Raw genomic sequence first — 20,806 nt, 5'->3', positions numbered from 1 at the left:
CGGATGGCACGGAAAACGGAGACCCGTGTCATGCTGGAAACACGAATAGCTACGCTTCCCGTGACGTCGAAAGTTGTTGATGGTGCCTTCATCGCTGGTCGCTCGATTTGATGCCATTCCCATCGATCCTAAATAGATAGCGTGTTCTGCGCATCGTTCAACTCATTTTCTGCTCGCCTTCGTCTCTTATTCTCGAGGAAGCAATTTGTGCAGTCGATCTTTGCGAATCGACGAAGGGCGAGACGAATTGGAGAAATGAGAGAAGGAACGGGACCAATATTGTCGGCGTTTTCTTGGGGGAGTTTTTGGTCACGGTTTCAGAGTCTACACAGCTACACGTCGAAGCTTGCTTTCCTACACTGAGAATTAGTATACATTTCTCTCTTCTTTTATGTTGAATTATTATTTTTTTATAAAAACTGTTCCATGATCTGTTTTCATTGATTTAGATTCAGAAGCTATTTTATTTCATTTATTTTAATTTTTATTGTATTCCAAATGGAATAGAAAACTCAATGCTTTACCTGTGACCAAATTTTCTTGAGTGACCTATGACCTTCCAAATGTAAGATTTTCTAAACTTTTATGGAGCTTTGTAAACATGAAAATTAGAATCTGATTAAAGCGATCTATTCTCCAAAACGACAATCATTCGAAGAATTGTTTTCAGACTTAGTATTTAGAGAAAGAAGAAATGCACAACAATAAACGAAATAAAACTCTTATAATTCTTTCATTCTTATAATTTCCAATAATTTCGATTTTACAGTATGTCCTAAAATATTTTAAAATGTCGATCTCCCATACTATACTTTGCTATTACTTTCTAAGTATACAGCAATTAGTTCGATATTATCATCGATATAAAAAGTATTATTACTTATAATATTCCGCGGAATCCATAAAATCGTGGTACCGTTTCTTTATTTCTTTAAATAACGCGCCCGAAAGTGGCGCCGCTGTGGCGACTTATAGAAGCATCTTAGGGGTCCGTACAGCACCGAAACAGATAGTGAGAAAACGCCCAAACTGTTCGCCAAATTTATCGATAATCGATAAATACTTGTAAAATATAGATGGCGTTGTTTGTCGGCCTTCTATTTTATCGACACTTTGCATGGATTAATTATTAAGTTATATCGCAGACAGACTATGGAAGTCTGCTCCTATATCTCGTCTGTGATGTTAACATTATAATTAACTTCATTTATTTGACTATATACCACACATGATAATTACATAGCCCTCCGTTGATAATTGTCTACCAGTTTGAGCGTTTTGTCACTGCATGTATCGGCGCTGTACAGAAGTCTGAAAGGAGCTTCTACATTTGTCCACAGGTGGCGCCACTTTCGGAAATTTTTATTTTTAGATTTGCGGAGCAAATGATTTTTGCCGAAATTTACATTACGCCTTGCGGCAAGTACGGTACGAATCATTCGTTTCAGACGACTAACATTTATTTATAAATTATGCTACTGTGGAATATGTGGGTTAGAAACTCTGCTAACGTGGAGCCAAACGTGACAGATCCCAGCAGTTTAAAGTTATCGCATTGGCGCGCCGAAAACCCGGGCGTGGATACTCACGCATCCAATCGTATCCAATCCCTCTGTTTATATGTGCGTACGTACATTATGTATATGCTGTCACACTGAATCTATGTTTTAATTGTAAACGATGTTGTAAAAGATTTCATTCTAAGTAGATTTTGAGTCATATAAACACCGACGTTTGCAATATTCATTTGAATTTAGAATCCGTCCACACACATCTGGTAAATATAGAGCATGGCAACGTGTCAAAATGGCCGATCTTAACAAAGAGCTGAACGAATATCTTCTAAGCAATAAAAATGAAAAACAATATAAAATTACGGTGCCGTCGGTGACACTGCCGAAAACGAACATTGGAAAATGGTTCGGAAGAAGCGGCGACGAGGAAGTAGAAGAAGCAGGCTGGATACAAGGTGCACAGAAAGAATGTTGCCCTACTATGGTTAGTATATTCCCGTACATAACCTCAAACGTCAAATATCCATTTCATAATAAGTAAATAAATTACATTTTTGTACCTGATAGTCACGGATGCAGAGGTTGTTCGCGTTTGTCGTATGCTTTGGCATGGGTGTACTTTGTTTCTGTCTGTCTGCGCTCTATGTTCCAGTTTTATTACTTAAAGCAAGGAAATTTGCTCTCCTGTACACATTGGGAAGCGTATTCTTCCTTTCGAGGTACGTGCAAATTATACAAATGGAAATAATTGAAAATTTCTAATTACATTTATTTTATAGTTTCTGCTTCCTCCTGGGCCCTGTAAATTACTTGAAATCATTATTCACTGCTGAAAGGAGGTGTTTTACAGTGTGCTTCTTGGCCACTCTGATTGGAACGTTGTATTTCGCTTTACATTTACAGTCTACACCCTTGACAGTACTGTGCGCTGTTCTGCAAACAATAGCTATGTTGTCGTTCTTAGTGAGTCATATACCTGGAGGTACTAAGGGTTTAATGTTTTTTTCAAGAATGTTCAAGTCTTCTGTGAATTCTTCGTTACCTGTATGATATTATAGTTGTTTAGGTATCAAATATATACACGTGAGATTGATATTGTAACATTCATTTTGCATTTAAAAAATATAACAATTTTACATGCGAGCGACAACCTGTTGACAAAACTGTTTTATAGTCAATTAAGTAAGAACATTATGTCTAAAAGACTGATACTTCCATCATGACGTCAGTCCTATTATAAGAAACATAGGCTCCAAGAATCGAAACTACAGAATTAGTTCAATTACAATTATAAGTTTTGTATATAATGTATTTATATGTATAAAAAGACCTTACATTCTGTATTCTTACATTTCTGTACATTTATATAAACGGTAATAGTCTTGTACAATTGTATTTACATATTCCGTATTTATTGTAATTTAAAATAAAAATTATTAGCTCCAATATCTCAGATATTTGGATACATGCATTGTCATTTTATCACTTTTTCTTCTGTTTCGACATTTTTGTAGCTTTCACGCGATTACTATTACCTTGCAATCGTTTTACTTTCAAAGGTAAGTAGGTAATATTTGCAGCATTTTTATTTACATTAAAATTCTTTTTACCCCTATATTTATTTTTATGAATATTTATATACCGCATATTTTTATGAATATTTGCGTCGAACTCGTCTGTGTCATAATTAGTAAGAGAAATAAAGTCATCTGTATCGGTTTTTTCTTTGGTGAAGTTATTCATTGCACTTGGAGGAATAAATGCTCGCTCTTTGCGCGATGTTCTATATTTATACACATCCGTAGATAATGTAAATTTAATTGGTTCAGAAACATTTACTTTTGACTCACTCTCCAAATTTATCATGTCTTTTTCGTCCACTATTTCATGTGAATGTTCTTCGACATCTTTAAATAATTGAAGCGAATATTTTGGTAAAGGTGTATCATTAAATATATCACACATTTTCATATAGAGTTGATAAAAATGATGTTGCGGTGACTTTGCCACAATATCCTGGAAATAAAACAATATAAATATAACAAATACAATATACATATAATATATAATATAATATAATATACAAATATAATATATATTAGTGTTGTACCTTAAGAGCACAGGCGGCAGATGAAAATCCGATAGCACTTAATATAGTGGTTTTAAAGTTGGGTAATGTTAATATGGGTATCTTTTTATTCCACGCCATAACAATAATATGTTTCACTAGAAGTTGCGGATCAATATTGGCATCCATTATTACACAGGAAATAGTATTCTTCTCTAGAGCCCTTGTAATAGCATTCAAACCGAAGACAACTGAATTTCTAAAACAAATGGGAACAATATAGAAATTTAAGAAATAACACTTAACACGGTAAATAAAGATAGTTACAGTATTTCAGCATCAGGAATACATTCTTGTTTCAGAACTGACTCCTTCTTCAATTTCCTTCGTTCATCCTTGTCCATTTGTTTCAGCTGGGACCAAGGAATCGTACAGTTCGGGCGTTTTACAGTCGGCATCAACCTACAATTAATGAATTGTGCAAATTACATTTTCACAATAGTTTAGCATACCATTATATACCACATTCGACTTACTTCATTAAAAGATTTTCCAGTTGCGAACGTTTCTTCGATTCTTTTACGATCGGCCTATGAAATGTAATTACCAATTATTCGCGTTTCATTTATGAAACATCAATATTATGAAACGGAGACCTACCAAAAACTGTCTTGCGGTTGTGCTAGAACGTTTCGCAATCCTTTAACAGAGGTCTTCTTCGCCGACAGGCTGTGTTTCTGTTGTTGTTTCGTTAATACCGGCATACTCATGGTAAACAATCGAAAAACTCCAATGTATTGACATAGGTTAAGTTTTCTTATAAATAGATGGCTCCTTACTACGCCGCAAATTACAAAGGACAACACAGCACGTGTGTTCTCTGTCCTTACGAAGCCTAACTGAGTTCAACTGAGTCTGAAACGCCATGGACCAGTGCGGTGGCAACGTGGAACTAGTTCTCAGCCCCAGTTAACAGTGTCCAGCATTACGTACTGTTCAACCGGTCATCATACGCTAGGGATCGCGATAATACTTTCAAATTAAAATATTTAATACGTGACACTGTTATATTGAAATCTTAGAATCAAAATACATCGAGATCCTCCTTTTTTGATGAAAGTCAATATAAAATCTACTTTTGGCTGCACTTTTGCATAGTAAAAATAGAAATAAATAGGTTAAAGATACCGATATACAAATTTTAAAGAATCTCAAAACTAAGAGACGATCTTCTAAGCAACTATATTTTAGAGGAGCGTGCGAGAGCGAGATCGAATATTGTTCGTCGAGATCGCCGAAATGTAACGGCGTGCAGCGTTGTAAATGGAGCCTTGGGGCGCATAGGCGCCCCCAGTCGGAGGGAATTTTCGTGGGTGTAGAAAAAGGTAGGTGTTACGCCAGTGGTTCGAAGTGCAGGGGAATGGATAATGTGCAGAATACGCTCTCGAAAGGGAGCAGGACCGCAGAGCAGTGCACGCAGCAAGCCAAGATTGTCAAGATGGATGCTCGCCGCGGACGGTGCGGAGTATGGATTTTGCCGCGTGATTCGTGAAAACGCCGAGCCCCATGGTTGTTGTTTTGCGTGGGAAAGTCATTCGCGGCCCGGGAAAACGCTGTCGTTCACGGTGTTCTTTGAGCGTTGCCTGTGCTTCTACGGTGTATTCGATGTGCAGCGTTGATTAAATCCGAGTGCTTTCGCGTAGTGATGAGAAAAACACCTAAAAGCAGTGTAGCAGCAGCAGCGGCCTTCTACAATGGTGGATAATAATTGTATTATCGAGGGAAACGTGAAATTTCGCGACGGCAAAAAAGTGAGTAGCCTCGATCGAATTTCTCTGTTAACTACCCGCTCACCTTTCCCCCGTCCCTGGATCCGGCCAACCAATTAACATAAATCGTATAATTGCTCGGCTCGGTCCTCGGCGAAATAACGCCGGCGGTACATTTTTTCTCCTGTCAATTTATCGAACGCTGCTACTATTTTCTCTTTGCTTTGCCCGTGTGCACGCATTTCTCACCGACGTCGGCGAAATTCGTCGGCGAGAAATTTTCGTCGGAACTCGTGCTCGTGCAATAGTCACCTCTCAGAGTCGCTTGAGCACAGTGTAATCAGAAAAAGAAAGAAAAGAAAATTATTATACAGCTAGTATAACGTGCACGCTTAACACGCATGTATTGTACATTGGACTCACCTCAACAGATGTGGCCTTAATTGATTTATGCCATTGCTATGATAAATCGAATTCTTCGATTGCCTATTCGATTGTTGCTGGTCTGATTCGTGTACGTGCAATATTCGTTCTCGTTGTTGAACAACATAGAGCAATAATTTCATAGACCTATTTCTGCTCTCAATGATCCTGTTAGTTCCCTACAGTTCATTGAACTCTATAAAAATATTACTTGACACCCTACATGTGCAGATTAATGTGCAGTAATTCGATTGTGGATCTTTATCAATTTACGATCTGTTGAAAAATTGGAAACACGAAGAAATCAGTATGTTAAAAAATGAGAAATAGATCGCGTAAAAATAGAAATTTGCATAAAAAGACCAGAGTCTGATATTAATGTTTTGAATGTATGAGAATACAATATACTTGGTCATAATGCTTTAAAGTTAGACAATTTTCTGCCTGGGATGTTAACAATAACCAAAGGCATTTCGTTATTGTATTCTATTGATATTATTTGAAAGTTTTCAATAAATGTCATTCAAACATCTCCTCTATTTATATGCCGAGTCCATTCAAATTTAAATACAATGGCCAACTTTTTTCCCCCACGGCTAAGAAGTCGAATGAAGGTGTCCCAATCTGATTTCAATGTGGGTTCCAATGATTAAGTAGTTCGTTGAAAGCTTGAGGAAGTTAATGGGAAAGGAATGAGGAGGCACAAGACCATAAAAAAGCTAGGTCATTTTCTTCTATTTACATTGGGGTCAGTGAAGAAGTCAGTTGAATCAAAAAGGGTTGAGAACTCTTTTTACTTTCATCATGCCAGGGGTGCAGGGGGGGCCTAAATGGACTCGAACAAATATGTAATACATGTGCACAATGTTTCCCTATGTGGGGCACTTTATGTAAATCAGCATAATGTACCAGGTCATGCTTGTTATTGTAGCAGCAGCAAGCACTAACAGAGAGCGTTTAATTACATCCATGAGAATATAATTATGTATACTTTCTTAAGATGAAAATAATTGGGAACCTTGTCAAACCTCTTTGTTTACCTTGCAGTGGAAATCACGGTGGTGTGTTATGAGGAAACTGTCACCAGTCGCAGGTAAATGTTATTTTCTATACTTGCTAATATTAATTAGCGAAATACATAATATAATATAATACATAAAATAAATAATTAATTAGCGAATACGCCGAAAATACGAAACTCCAATATTTTAATGACAAGACCACACCGACTTGATTGTGAAATACACCATGTGTGATTCATAGTGTGCATCATACACACCCTGATAATAAATTTCTCGGTCTCTTTATCTTATCCATGGTGCAATTAATATTGACCAAGGGTCTGATGATAAATTCCATTTGTTATCAAGGAAGGAGGCAGATGTTGCAACATTTACAGTTTGAAGCTACAAGCAAAGCAATTCTATTTCCTAGCACATTTCTGGTCCTAATCTCCTGAAAGAATTTCCTTACTTGTTATCAGCATGAAGAATCCCTCCCCATGGACCTTCCTAGGGTGGCAGCTGGCACATCTGTTACAGATTGACTGGCTGAAGAAACAAAAAAATTTCCAAGAAGAGCTTTGCTTCTGGCAATAACCATTAATACCTGGGCCCTTGTAACTCGAGGATATTTTAGAACTTGGGGACACCAGTAGCTCATAAATTTTCCGTAGGGAGAATTAGTTTAGAGTACATAGAAGGGTCTAAATGGATTTCGTCAGCTATACCCACGTCCGAATGACTGTATTAATAGCGCACTATGAAAATATTTTCCTTTCATTCACGAGCAAACAATACCAGCGAAATTATGGACGTTTCTCGAATTAATAAATTACCGAATATTGAATTATTTCTCAAAGCAGAATAAAATTAAATCGCCAGAATCTCAGGCTGTTATCTTTTTAGAGTTTCACGTTCCCCGAGATAACATTTTCGAATCAAATTCTTGTTTAATTTCTAGAGTAATATTGTTAAAAGTACGAATCAAATTTCAGCCGAACAATTTCCAAGAAAATGTTCAACAATCGAACGATCATCCCGCCGGAATATAATGATCCAATCGATTCCAGATTGTCTTCATTTACAACTGTACGGAGATAGCAAGGATCGATACAAGCAGGGCCAAACGAAAGCTTCCTTGAGCTTGCAACACTTTCTCGGCGTGGAGAGCGGTTTCACTCTCGACAAGGAGTCGAACACGATCGCTATAATATGCCAGGACGTTACGGTCGTTTTGGCGTTCGATACCAGAGAACGGTTGATCCAATGGCAAGTGAAGATCTCGAACAACCTTGGCGAAGGTGCGTCTTCTTCTTCAAGACAGGGAAAAGAAACAGAGCTAACCGATTGCTTCTGCGAAGACACACTGTCCTTTTAGGTCATCAGAATCTGTCATTGATCGTTCAATGCAAAAATATTGTCCCCTGTTGAGTCTTGTTAAAGAGCTTGCAAAAGATGTCTAAAAGAACTGTGTCACTGCAGGAAGTTGAGCTTAACGATATATCTTTTATTTGACCGCGGTTAACACTTTCAGACCAGCAATTCCTGATCCTGATCTCGACGGTGCCCTCGAAGGCGAAGCTGACGAACGGACCGGCCCATTTGCACATTCAGGATCGCCGCTTTTGCATTACTGTTGGCATACCGCCTCGATTGGTGGGCATTTGGGAGATCGCGCATCTCCGACGTTACGGGGTGGTGGAGGGTCGGTTCTGCTTCGAGGGCGGTTCGAGATGTGGCCGTGGAGAGGGTCTGCACGTGTTGATCACGGATCAAGGCGAGGACATCGTGAAGATGCTGCAACTAGCTGCGGAGGGTAAGCTGACGAAGAAGCGGCCGCTAAGTCGGGAGCAACTGTCGCAGGACAGCCCTCGCCGTCAGTTTTCCCGGTCGGAGACTAGAGCCAGCGACTTCTTCCCCTCGACTGTTTACTCATCGACGTACGAAGAGCAGTGCGACAGCTGCAAGAACGAGAGCTCTCCCTATTGGTCGTCGGCGGAAAGCAGGCAGCAGACGGAGCTCGACAGGGATTACAGCAGCAGAGACACGATCTCGGTGTCGGAGCTGCCAGACCAGCCAGGCGATTGGCGCAGCTGTTCCCTTACTCGTCAAGGGACGTCCGCTCTGGAGCGATGCGCTAGTTGCATCAGCAAGCTAGGTACTGTCTCGAAGTCGTCGACCCTGGCGACCACCACCGGCGCGAGCAGCGTGAGCAGCCCCGCTGGAACTATGAACAATCTTGGCTGCCATTTGCAAGCTCGTACCCTGGATAGATTGTCGCTGTCCTCGTACAGCACCAGCAGCCACGACAGCGACTACTCCGGCACCCAGCAATCGCAGCAGCAGGTAGAATGCCATTGTTCGCAGACAAAGGGCGCGCAACAAACGAGCACGGCGCAGCGGGTGTCGCCTAGCCCCAGCTCGCTGCCACCCAGACCTCCGAAACCGTCCCAAACCACTGCCACGAAGAAGGCGAAAAAGCCGCCAATGCCACTGCCAAACGAGCCAATCTGCGTGCACTCGCGAAAGCAGCAGCTGGTCAGTCGCATCACCGCCGCTAATGCAGCTGCCGCTACTGCAGGACCATACGAGAACTACGATGTCCCCAAGACGATATTGGCTCATCACATGCTGCTCGAACAGGCGCCCCAACCTGATCAGTATTACGACACGCCGAGGAAGATCAAGGAATGCCTAGCACTGCCAAAAAGCTATCCGAACTACGACACACCGCAGACTCCGCAAGCCGTGGTTCTGCAGCAATGCGGCTGCCCGGCTAAGCTGACCGTTCAATCTCCCAGGTCCTCCGGGTGTCCTTGTCAGAACATGATGAGCTGGGCAGGCTTTGTCCTGCCCTACTGCAGGAGGGGAGCAGGAATTGAACCCACCGGGGTGACCGTTCATCCCGTCAAACTCTCAGGCGAGGGTAAGATGCCTGTGGTGAACGCGAGCGGGGAAATCGCGATTTACGCGACTGCCAAGAGGACGAACAAGTCCGAAAACGTAGATGATAAGACGAAGGAGAACTGCGACTGCCTCCAGGAGAGCAGGACCAACAACTACGAGAATGTCGAGCCGGTGATCGACACTCAGCCCGAGCCTAAGCAAGCGAACTACGCGAATATCGACTTCACACAGTCGCTGGAACATTATGAGAACAGCAAGGATCTTTTGACCAAAAGCGGAATATCCCAGGAGGAGATAGAGAAGTTCGCCGATCAAATCAAAGAGAAGACACCCGAACCCCCCGCGGAGGAGTCCAAGATTTGCCAAAAGTGTGGCCACGTGAAGGACAGGGAGAACGATTATCTGGTAATGGACCCCGAAAAGCAAACGCCAAAGAAACCCTTCCCAGGTTATTTACCGATGCAACCGGCGCACAATGCTTGCTCCAAGGAGATCCTGTCGAGGATCTGCAGCGGCATCAAGAGCTCCAGCAATCCCGCGCTGTCTGGGTCAGCGATGGTCGAGGGCGGGAAGAAGCGATCAGACTCCGAGTTCCGTGTTCCTGGATCCGCGATGTTGGCCAGCCCCTATTTGCGACGTCGTTACTTGGACGGCAACGGCACCGAGTCCAGTGGGAACATCAGCTTGCTGCTGAGGAAGCGATCGTACTCGGCAGAGTCAGCTCACTATCTCGACGACGACAATCACACGTTCCCGTCGACCTTGACCATCCATAAATGCTCCAGCGAAGCTGACAAAGCCGCCTTGGTTCAGGCAGACAGTCACACCACCTGCGTGAACTCGGAAACGAAGATGAACCAGGATAGCGGGCAGATGTCGATAGCCTCGCCGCAGCCTTCCTTCATCAAGATCAGACGATCGTCTTCGGTGCCATCCAAGACTGGTCACAACAGAGACTCCTCCAGCAGCAACGATTCCGGCGTCTCGACCGGTTCTCTCAGCCACAGAACAGCCGAGTTCGTCGAATTCGAGTTGTCGCTGGCTCCGTCGACCTCTGCGAGGAAACAGAACGTCTTGTCCATCTACCGGAAGAGTCCGCCGCCCACGTGCTATCACAGCAGCCTGCCCAGGAAGTCCAAGTCCAGCGACCCGCTTCGAGAGCTCTCCTTCCAGTTCCAGAAGATCAAGATACCAACGAAATCGTCGTCGGCCGAGGCTGACATTCCCACGTGTTTACCAAAGGGCGCGAAAGGGTTCAACAGCCCCGGGGAAGTGTCCAGCACTCCTTACATCGACTCGAGGAGCACCAGCAGTGGAACATCCGACATGTCCGATTATATCGAGACGCTATCGCTGTCGTCTCATTCGTCTTCGGACACTCCGGACAGTTTAAGGTACAGTTTCGATCTTGGAAGACCTGTTGGTAATTGATCTTGGTCCTCAAAGGTTGCTACCATTGATAGGAAGATCCTGTTCTCATCAATCGTTTGTTGCAGGTTGGGAGGCAGAGCAGTGGCGACGACGCTACGCCCCCGCAGCGGGAAGGAGTATTACAAGATAGACAGAAGCATCCTCGTCGAGCAAGGAAGAACGTTGACTACGCCGGCTGCAAATTACGCGAACATCACGCCTGTTCTCGAGAAAAGCGAGTCCCCATCGCCTGGGTACATGAGCAGCTCGCCGTTCGAACAACCGCAACCGACCCGTGAACACTTTCTGTTTCCCGATGTAAGTAACGGCTGATGGAACAACACCGTGGACCGCCAGCACGAGGGCCGTGGGTTTCACGTGACTTGGTTGACTTCTTCCAGGAAGCTTGAACACAGCAACATTGTTTGGGAAGCGAGCGGAAACACTTCAAGTTCCTAGGAATTCCAAACAAAACCAGTAAGAGTATTCGCGTGTCTAAAAAGGATTGAAATCGGGGATCCTGACCGTTTACACTATACGCGGGTATCTAGCGTATCAACAGGCAACCATGCATTCCAAAGAGATGCATTTATTCAACTCGCAACATAGATATATAAATATATATATATATTATATGCAGCAACTAACTCGAGCATCTCGAACGTCTCCCCTGTTGTCGATAATGAAATAGAGTGTCGCAGGAAAACACGATTACGTTTTTTCATTAATGGAATTGCATATTTTTGTTGTCATAGCATGATAATCGTGGTCAAGACGAATCCAACGACCTGCAATATCATGAGTTTTGCGTGATCTTAAGAACAATTTATTGTCTACCACAATATTCGTTTCATCGAACATAATTGTGTTTTACTGGGACAGTTTCTTCTATCGTCGACGATCAAGGGGACGTTCACGGTGCTCGAAATAGTTGGGAGGGAGCTGCTGCCATACGCGCGTCATTCCGTCAGACTGAGGACACGATCTTAAACAGTCCAAGATTCGCATTAGGAATCATATTGAGCTACAGGTAGTCGTCTCTCAAACTTTCTTTCATATCTGTCGCTGCGATGTCTTCTTCTCTAAACACAGGATACAGATGAATCCGCACAATCAAACAGAACCTGAGCCGCCGAGGACGATTATCCTCCGGCGGCAAGGACAGTCTAGGTTCTAGCGTATAGTCGAAATGAAGTCAATAATCGAAACACTTCCTACAACGACTCAAACAATTTCTAAAATGTGCTCAATAAGAAAGAAACTGTAATAGTTTGTATAGTAAGAAAATCCTGCCCTAGGATAAAACAAAAGAGAGAGAGAGGGAGAGAAAGAGAGAGAAAGAAAGATAAGAGAGTGGAGGAGCGAGAGAAGCGTGTGCATCGTACACTCTTTGTATGAGTATATATCGTTTTTTGGATATGTTTTATTTTATATGAGTATACTTCTAAAAACTCTAGGGTACTGTACAGCGGGGTTTAGGGAATGCAATTCGCGGCTCTGTGTTTATACATATACATGTACTGTCTAACATGAGACGTCATCTCTATTTGCATTCTGACCGAACAGGCGATATAATAGAAAAGAGAATGGAAAGAAAAACGGGGAATAAGAAAAAACGGAAAATTGAAAGAGACGCAATGAAAGTAGTCAGTTGCAAAGCATTCACAGGGTTTCTCAAACTTACTAGTTATTTTCTAAAGGCTAAGGTGTAAACGTAATGTAGCCGTCAATGGTCTTCTTTCTAACGAGATTTATATGGTGGATATTGTAGAGTCTCTGGGCAATCAAAGATGGCACTATGTATAGATTATAAAGAAACAAGAATAAGTATCTTCTAAGAGTAAGTCCTAAGGAACACGCGAAAAAATGAGGGAGAGAAGAAAAAAGAGATGAGGAACGGTCTAAAGCTCGAAGTTATTTTTATTGAATTTTTACAAACGGTAAACTTTCTTCGGCACGCGTAATACGTTCCCCCCGTATTATCGCTTCTCTCGATTTATCTATGATTTTCCTATTAGACATTTACGTAGATCACGCAACGAATTAGTTGTTAGCATAACGCGCGAACCGGCAATATTAAGTTCCCCGTGTGTTCTTTCGTGTAATATCGTAGGCGTTCGAACGCTCGAGCGGAGAATATTTTTTAATTCGTACTTAAGGATATCTACGATTGTTTCTTGCGCGAAGAACCTATATGTTTATGAAATTCTTTACCAAAAAGGAAAAAGATGAAAAGAAACGAGGGTGAGATAGGAGAGAAAAGAAACGAAAGGAGGAGGAAGCGAAACATAATACAAAACGGGAGAAAAAAAAAGTAATATTTATTTTTACTTCGTCGGTGCAGGATGGATCTTTTTGATAATAAACTATTTATAAACGTAGGCGATTAAGGGGTAAAAGCGAACGACTAGGTGATCGTACCGGGCGATCGAGTCTAGTTTAGGCCTGTTTCACGTGTCTGCACAGCTTCGAACTTTTCTTTGAAGAGGCTAAAACGGTCGTGCCAGCCAGAGACGGGATAATAATGCACCGTTACTCTAAAAGAATAATTTAGTTATTCGAGGAAAATCATTACGCTTTAAAGCGATGTACCGAACATGACTATCCATTTATTCTAAAACAAGAATCAAACTTTCGGTCGAAGTTCAACGATAGAACAGCCGAACGCTAGAACGACTGGTTCGTATTTCATTAAAAAAAAAAAAGCAACAAGGTAAATGTTACCGTGCAATCTTGATTAAAGAAATCAAGGTTGCGCATTGCACTAGATCTCGTCTCTGGCCGGGAAACCGGCCGCGAATATCTTCTCTCTGTGCGTGTACAATTCGTTTCCTCTTTTGTCTGGCCGCATGTGTCCAACCAGTCGTGTAATATCGTTCGCGAATAATCTTTGCACCGCGGATAATCGAGTTTTCTGCAACGCGCGTCGACGCGGTCGACGATACACAAGCGCAGTGATACTGAACGCAATAAATAGCAATGCTAGGGAATTATATGCTGATATTAAAGGGAGGAAGGGGGAGGGGTTAGGGGCGGGGGTGGGAGAGCGTAGGGCAGAGGAGAGAAAGAGATTGGGGTGAGGCGAGAGAGGGTGAGAACCGTCGAGGGATAGAGAGTGAAATGAAAGAACTAATCGATATATCGAACGTTTTTCGCATTTGTGAGATATATTAAAAGCAGATTGTTCTGTGTGTTTCATATATATTATGCTCCACGGAGCGGATAATCAAATCAGTATTCAGAATCAAAAAGATCAACGGCAACGAGAGCGTGTTTCGCTGTTTCCGTGTGTGTGTGCGTGTATGTACACGGGGGTTCATTAACCGTGTAAAGTTAGCCGGGAATCGTTTGCTCGTTACTATAATACAGCTGGCGTAGCTGGAAAACGGAATATCCACTTGTACAATATACAGGGACGTTCGATCGAAAATGGTCCGCTCGAGGTTCCGGAGACATTGTTATCGGCTCGATACTTAAAACTTACCGTAGATCGTTAAGAGACCCGGGCGGTCCCGCGCCTGTCCGCCCTCAATCTCCGTCAGATGATCGAGAAACGTCCCGCTGTTTCACTTCGCTCTGCGAGAATGCTACAATTAACGCTAGATTTACGGAGCACAGAAAAACAGCTGTTTTACATTAATTTATAAAAGTAATAATAAGATATTTATTCTGATTTTTAACAAGCGTTATTCTATCATTTGCCGTAACATAAAATAACTCGTAAATGTGTCTTTACGATATGAACAATCGTAAATTAAAAAATCAGTGACCCGTCGTTTTGACGGATTCCGTAAATCTAGCGTTAATAACAACGTTATTTTCGATCTTATCCCCGGGAAATGTTCGCTGAATCATGATTGTATCGCTCAATGTCTGATTATCGTTGACATATTGTTTTTTGAGTTCTAGAGGAACATTATCCGGTAAAAAAAGATAAATCAAAAGACGAGTTAATTAATTCGCGAGAGGATCTCTTTCTCGTTGATCTGACCCGTCTGGGAAACGAATAGGCCGCGGATCGCCCGATAGTGACCTAAGTACTTAATTTACCCCTTCGAAACGGTACTATCTATATACCAAAGACGAAATACTCGAGAGAAAGAGAGAGATACTAGCTAGACAGATAGCGAGCAACGGCAGAGATATTATAGACGGTCAAATCGGTTGGAACGCCTTGTACAAGAAATTTCGTCCGACGCCTGGACCCCGGGGGGTGCGTTCTCGTCCGTTAATCGAGCAACTAATTGCTTCAGCAATGCCACGCTTATATCCTTTTCCCACCACTCGCTCTGTTCGTTCAGCCAGCCAGCCAGCCAACTGGTCCGGTTACGTGTGCACAGTGCTAACTTTCGCGGCAAGCGGATTACGGTACCTATAGTATGGGGGGATGGGGAGGGGGTGCGTGCACACCGGTCGGTCGACCGTGCGAATCGTAAAAAGTATTAAAGTAGTATTATCACAAGACTGAACAAAAAAAAAAAGAAAGAAAGAAAAGGAATACGGAAACGAAGAAGAAACTGAATAATAGTTGCCGTGTGGTTGACAACCGAATAGTAGAGTATCTAAAAGGAAGCTAGACTATAAACATTCGATCCCCCACCGTCTTTTCCACGGGATCGGGAAAACGATCCTCTTGTTTCTTTCACCTTACATACCTTGCGCGCGAGCGCGCGCGCACGTGTCTTCCGCCGGCGTCCCGAATCGGGAACAGGAATGCTCCCTGGGGCACCGCCCCGGCCCCCCCGCCGTGTACCGCGTTCCGAGAGAATCCGTTTTCTCGGCGCCGATGGTTGGATGTATTCTCGCGACGACCGAGGGTTCGAGACTCATTTTCCCACCCGTTGCCCCAGGGGGTGGTCCGAGGACCGTCCGAGGCGAAAATTCGAAGGTCCTCGCGGGAGACACCGTGGCCGAGAGCAAGGCCCCTCTAAGAGTATAGAGAGACCTAAGCTCGCGTAGGAACGTAGAGTTAAGTCGAGAACGCGGTATATCGACCTTGAGATCGCTCCCGGGCGTGGCTTCCGCGCTCCACGCCGCCAGGCCGTACTTATCCAGCCGGGAGGATGTAGTCTTAAGGGTGAAGCCGACATTGTACCCCACACTTTCTCGCGTAAATATTGTATACATCGGAGGGAGGACGACACGCCAGAGCTGTCTCTCGCGGTTTCTAGGTCGTAAAGCCTCGATCCCCGGTCCGGAGACCGGTCACGCGCCCGTTTGTCGCGCGCGGCCGCGCACCCCCGGGGATCGGTTCTATAAACATGCTAGTCAAAAAGTTTAAGTACTATCGTAGCGATAATATATTTTTACTGTAAAGGGTACTTGCTGCGCACTGGCCGGCAGCCGCGCGCACGCCGCTCCGATCGTTGTTGAAAGAACAGTGCACATAGAATTGTTAACTTCGACGAGCCCCCCGACGCTCGGACGAAGCTTGGCCGTGTAACGTGTGAATTGCTCTGGCTTTCGCGATTATTCTTAGTTCGACCGATCAGGAGGAACGCGTCCGGAATTGATCAGGGCGAACCGCGGGTCTTCGCGCATTCGCCGACACGACTTTCGTCTCGATCGAGAGCCGGGCTCTTTGATCGACCAACCGACTCTCTTGTCCGTTCCTCGTGCCAATTTCGCTCGCTTTTCACCGCTGGCGAACAATTAGCATAACTCTGCAAACGAGCGATGCAACGAAGGCGATCCCGGATCGTTCAAACGGGGGAACAAGGGACGGACGAGGGTTGTCCCATTAGCGTCGCGAGCGTACAATGAAGTACGACGATCTCGTTCTCAATTGTTTGCCGCGGAGTATCGCAAATCCGCTTTGCGGCTGTCGCTGCTTTTATTTCGTGAAAACGTCGATAACCGATTCCGACGACCCCGATTACGTTGTTTCGATGCGGAAAGCGCGGACGAAACACCGCGATCCACGAAAGCAAGACTCGCGGTTCAGACGCAGATGCACTTCACGCGTTACAACTCGGTTATCCGCTGCCGGCCGGAAGTTGTACGGCCGTTCGTTCGTTCGATCGGCTGGGATCCGATTACCGATGGGTGTCCGATCGATGATCGACGAATCGGACGAAAGAACCTTCGACCGGCAGCGCGCGTAGATCTCATCCACACGCCGTTCGCAGTCGTAATCCCTCCACTGGTTTAAGGAAGAATGGAATTGGTCGAGATCGGAGCCCCGTGTGCCGGGTGCCGGGCCGCGGAACAACCATATCTAAGAATTTACTAACGATATACACGATTACGAATAGCGAGTAACGTTTCTCGAGGGTATTATAGATCGTACGGCCGCACGGCGAGTCACCGGTGACAGGAAACGTAATCCCAACACCGTAATCCCGCAACATTCGAGAACGATCCTCGCGAACCACCGCGATTCTGTTCTCGCCCCCCTGGTCACCGATAACTCGCCCTGTCGGTGGAACGCGCATAAAAGAATCTATATTATATATATATACATACATATATATACACGCTCTCGCGTTCTAATTTCTGTACATAGTCGGTGTGTGGCATTAGGCGTAACCGAGGTGTTTCTTTATTTTATAGAGAATCCGAAAGAATCGCCGTCGGGCACGATTTTTACCTGTACATACGCGATATAACACACGTATAGGGGGCCTGGGGAGGGGGTTACACGGGGTGGGGGTGGGGGTTACAAGCAACGGTAACAGGTGCGATGAAATGCGCTCGAATCGAGTCCTCGGTGCCATTATCGGTCCCGCGATTGATTCCGGCGTTGTAATTGCGCGATCAACGCCGTCGCGGCCATTGTTTCACGGCGGCGGATGGTTATCGGCGACGCGATCACGCGTCGCGTCGTTGTCGGGGATTATCTTGAAACGCTTTACCTTGCACACAGGGGGGGATGGGGGGAGGGGGAGACACGGGAAAATCGTGCGAGGGGACGCCGGGAGAGGCGAGATTCACTTTAAACGCCGGTTCTATATGTAGACACTTCGACTCGGAGAGAGGAGACTGCGGATCGCGCATTTGCACGCGAGCAATGCGTTTCCCGGGGATCGATGGTGGCCGGATTAAACAGGGCAAATGGAAGTCTAATGTAACGGAGACGTCGGATCTCCGACCGTTTCCGTCGTCCGGAGCCTCCGCTCGGGAATAATATCTGCCCTCGAAACGTCTCGGCGCGCCGCGCCGCGTCGAATCGGCGCGTCGCCTGTCCCGTTCAAAGTGTCGAAAGTGCTTTCCGACGCAGTCTATTAATGGGGCCTCTGGCAGGCGTTTAATATCCTTCGTATAAAATTAGTCGACGCGAATGACTCGACTCGATCAAGGACAATTAAGAGGAAAGCGCTCGCTTTTGAACGGCGCGCGAGGGCTTCGGACGATCGCCGATCGAGAAGTGCACTTCTCTCGGTGCAGCGAGGCCGTCGAAGGCAGATCGTCGACCCTTTGCGCTCGCATGAAATCGTCGTTTCCCAATAGAATTGTTCGCATTAACGGAATTCGCAGATCGTTCGGAACGTGAACGTTGCATCGGCAAACAAGCTCCATATCGCGAGAAAATCGAAATAATCGCGAGAAAATCGAAATAACCGCGGAAAATCGAAATCGAACGGAGCGCAAAGGGTTTCGGTTGGTATGCTCCGAGGGTAATAAACTGGATCGAAAGCGACGCCCCGCCGCGAGGAGGGCTCGCGTTTCGCCGAGGGGATAATTAAAGGCTCGCTTTCGGGCGAACAGCTTCGGATCGTTTTTCGTTGAAAATACAGGCCCCGGGATCGTCGTCGAGCCGAGCTGAGAGGGTCGTAAAACGGCGCTCGAACGGTAGAATCGAAAGTAAATTTGTCGACGGCTATTGGCAGCGTGCAGCGGAGCGGATAAAGAGGTCCGCTCTGCTCGAATAATTGGATCGGCCGTCGGGACGACTTCATTCCTCTTTAAGGTATTCAACGACTCGAAGACTCCGCGAGAGCTACGAGGATCGGTCGGCGAATAATGCCGGGGGTTGGAACGGCTATACCTTCCGCCTCTAATTATTCCGAGCACAGCGCGCTTTACGGGTACGACGGCCGGTTGTTAATAGGCCGCGCCGATCCAAATCGAGCGATTCTCTGTTTAAACGGCAGCATCGAGGCCTCCGGAGAGAGCCCCTCTCAATGTACATACCATTCCCGTAGACAGTCCTGTTGATCGTGCGTACTTAAAGGATCGTTCTCGTACAAGAGCCATTCCGAGCGAATATATAAACGTATTCGCGTCCGACGTTACTGTGCCATCTTCCCTCGGCCGAGGCCGATATCTTTGACAAAAAAACGGCACACCGATCGAACCGGGTACGCGCCGCGCAACGGCGGTAACGACGGCCAGATCTCTTCTCGCATGCCACACGATGATGGTCCGATAAAAGCCGAGCAGCGCTGTTCCGCGCGGCCGCAGCAATTTTCTTCGCGCAGCAATAAATCGAGTAGAATAACGTTTCCCTTTAGGTTATCGTTTCAAAGGAAAATTGTCGGGCTTCTCTGTCGTTACCCTCCGAGCGTCGGCGCGGGAGGATCGAAACTCCATAGAATGACAAGGGCATAACGAATGGTAGAAGGAACAAGAAAAAGCGTCCGGTTACTTTGACAATCTCGAGAGAACGACGAGAGGGAGAGAGAGAGAGACTCAGAACGTCGCTCGCTCGTTCTTGTTCCACGGCAAAACGCGAATCAAACCGGAAAGAAAAGAGAAAATGCTATTTAGATGAAGTTATAGAAATATTATAGGAATCTATTGTCCGTCGATCGTTTTACGTTCTCCCGTACGAAGGGGAAGATATTTTCGTGAAGTGATCAAGGTATGTCTCGCGCGGGCACGGAAAGCGCCGCATTTACTTTCGAAATTGCAATTATGCGTTGGAAATTATGTCGCGGCGTCGATAACGCCGTTTCGTCGACGGGGAGCGTCGCGACAACGTCCGACGACGCGTGTTGTCTCTCGTCGCGGTCGCTCCCCCCATCCCCCCTTTCGGAACGCATTTCATCGGACGCAGAATTGTCGGGGACAAACGAGATCATCCGATCGGTTACGTTTTGCGACGAACGCGTTTCTGGTTCAGTTTCTTTCGGGTTTATCGGTGGTGTAACGGTGTGTGAATGAGCGAGGATGACGAAAAATCGGGGAAATCATTATTATGTACGTTCGTAATTAAATTATAAAAGGAACTCATACACAGTTTGTAGCGACTCGAGTCACTGATTTATTAAGAAAGTAGAAGAAATAAAAAGTTCAAAAGTAAAAAACACCGTGCCGTGATTCTTCGTACCTGTCCACTTTAACGATAGATTTACGGAGCATTGAAAAATCAGCTGTTTTATATTAGCTCGTGAAAGTAGCAATAAGACATTTATTCTGATTTTTAGCAAGTGTAAGTAACGTATAAATTGAACGAATAACTCGTAAATGTGTCTTTACGAATAAAAAAAAATAAATTAAAAAATTAGTGACCCGTCATTTTGACGGGTTCCGTAAATCTAGTGTTAACCCTTTTCCCTCGAATGGCGACTCTGAGGCGTCGCTAAAAATTGCTATACTATTTTTCTAAATAATTACGAGAGTGTCGGATTCGTTTATATTTTTAAAATACTGTTAAAATTGCAAGTATTGTACTCTTGCCAATAAAATGAAAATACCGTAGATCAGAAAACATGTTTTGGATTTCGAATGATTATAGCTTCGACTGCAAAGGGTTAAACCAGCGATCAACCA

At 44.7% G+C, this 20,806-nt stretch overlaps 3 protein-coding genes across 6 annotated transcripts; 2 read left to right on the top strand and 1 right to left on the bottom strand.

Annotated features, from left to right (window-relative positions):
* Window positions 1–1,466: 1,466 nt before the first annotated feature.
* Window positions 1,467–2,960, top strand: LOC117220378 (uncharacterized). Of its 3 annotated transcripts, none has more exons than XM_033470279.2 (4): window positions 1,467–1,622; window positions 1,758–1,998; window positions 2,082–2,233; window positions 2,294–2,960. In XM_033470279.2, exons 2-4 carry the CDS (start codon window positions 1,807–1,809, stop codon window positions 2,562–2,564), a joined length of 615 nt encoding a protein of 204 aa, XP_033326170.1. In that variant the 5' UTR covers window positions 1,467–1,622; window positions 1,758–1,806; the 3' UTR covers window positions 2,565–2,960. The 3 variants fall into 3 exon arrangements, with proteins under 3 accessions (XP_033326170.1, XP_033326160.1, XP_076380817.1); XM_033470269.2 differs by having other exon boundaries at window positions 1,480–1,626; XM_076524702.1 differs by having other exon boundaries at window positions 1,496–1,998.
* On the bottom strand, window positions 2,803–4,493 carry LOC117220371 (uncharacterized). Its single transcript, XM_033470257.2, has 5 exons — window positions 4,243–4,493; window positions 4,119–4,172; window positions 3,910–4,044; window positions 3,625–3,841; window positions 2,803–3,530 (listed from the first exon to the last, which is right to left on the bottom strand). Exons 1-5 carry the CDS (start codon window positions 4,350–4,352, stop codon window positions 2,997–2,999), a joined length of 1,050 nt encoding a protein of 349 aa, XP_033326148.2. The 5' UTR covers window positions 4,353–4,493; the 3' UTR covers window positions 2,803–2,996.
* Window positions 4,494–4,648: 155 nt separating this feature from the next.
* LOC117220360 (uncharacterized) lies at window positions 4,649–20,340 on the top strand. Of its 2 annotated transcripts, XM_033470245.2 has the most exons (6): window positions 4,649–5,393; window positions 6,822–6,867; window positions 7,846–8,076; window positions 8,310–11,076; window positions 11,179–11,410; window positions 11,494–20,340. In XM_033470245.2, the coding sequence occupies exons 1-6, from the start codon at window positions 5,337–5,339 to the stop codon at window positions 11,500–11,502; spliced, it is 3,342 nt and encodes a 1,113-aa protein (XP_033326136.1). In that variant the 5' UTR covers window positions 4,649–5,336; the 3' UTR covers window positions 11,503–20,340. The 2 variants fall into 2 exon arrangements, with proteins under 2 accessions (XP_033326136.1, XP_033326127.1); XM_033470236.2 differs by having other exon boundaries at window positions 11,179–20,340.
* Window positions 20,341–20,806: the final 466 nt, after the last annotated feature.

Source organism: Megalopta genalis, chromosome 1 (genome assembly GCF_051020955.1).
Source record: "Megalopta genalis isolate 19385.01 chromosome 1, iyMegGena1_principal, whole genome shotgun sequence".
Classification (NCBI taxonomy): domain Eukaryota; kingdom Metazoa; phylum Arthropoda; class Insecta; order Hymenoptera; family Halictidae; genus Megalopta; species Megalopta genalis.
Note: the sequence above shows the minus strand (reverse complement) of the source record. Positions and strands in the feature narration are given on the sequence as shown.

Coding starts and splice junctions, on each gene's coding strand:
- LOC117220378 (XM_033470279.2), top strand. CDS start 1,807: ATGGCCGATCTTAACAAAGAGCTGAACGAATATCTTCTAAGCAATAAA. Junction 1,999..2,081: donor AAGAATGTTGCCCTACTATG/GTTAGTATATTC, acceptor TGTACCTGATAG/TCACGGATGCAGAGGTTGTT. Junction 2,234..2,293: donor AGCGTATTCTTCCTTTCGAG/GTACGTGCAAAT, acceptor TTTATTTTATAG/TTTCTGCTTCCTCCTGGGCC.
- LOC117220371 (XM_033470257.2), bottom strand. CDS start 4,352: ATGAGTATGCCGGTATTAACGAAACAACAACAGAAACACAGCCTGTCG. Junction 3,842..3,909: donor ATTCCTGATGCTGAAATACT/GTAACTATCTTT, acceptor CATTTGTTTTAG/AAATTCAGTTGTCTTCGGTT. Junction 3,531..3,624: donor CTGCCGCCTGTGCTCTTAAG/GTACAACACTAA, acceptor TTTTATTTCCAG/GATATTGTGGCAAAGTCACC.
- LOC117220360 (XM_033470236.2), top strand. CDS start 5,337: ATGGTGGATAATAATTGTATTATCGAGGGAAACGTGAAATTTCGCGAC. Junction 5,394..6,821: donor AATTTCGCGACGGCAAAAAA/GTGAGTAGCCTC, acceptor TTTACCTTGCAG/TGGAAATCACGGTGGTGTGT. Junction 6,868..7,845: donor GAAACTGTCACCAGTCGCAG/GTAAATGTTATT, acceptor AATCGATTCCAG/ATTGTCTTCATTTACAACTG.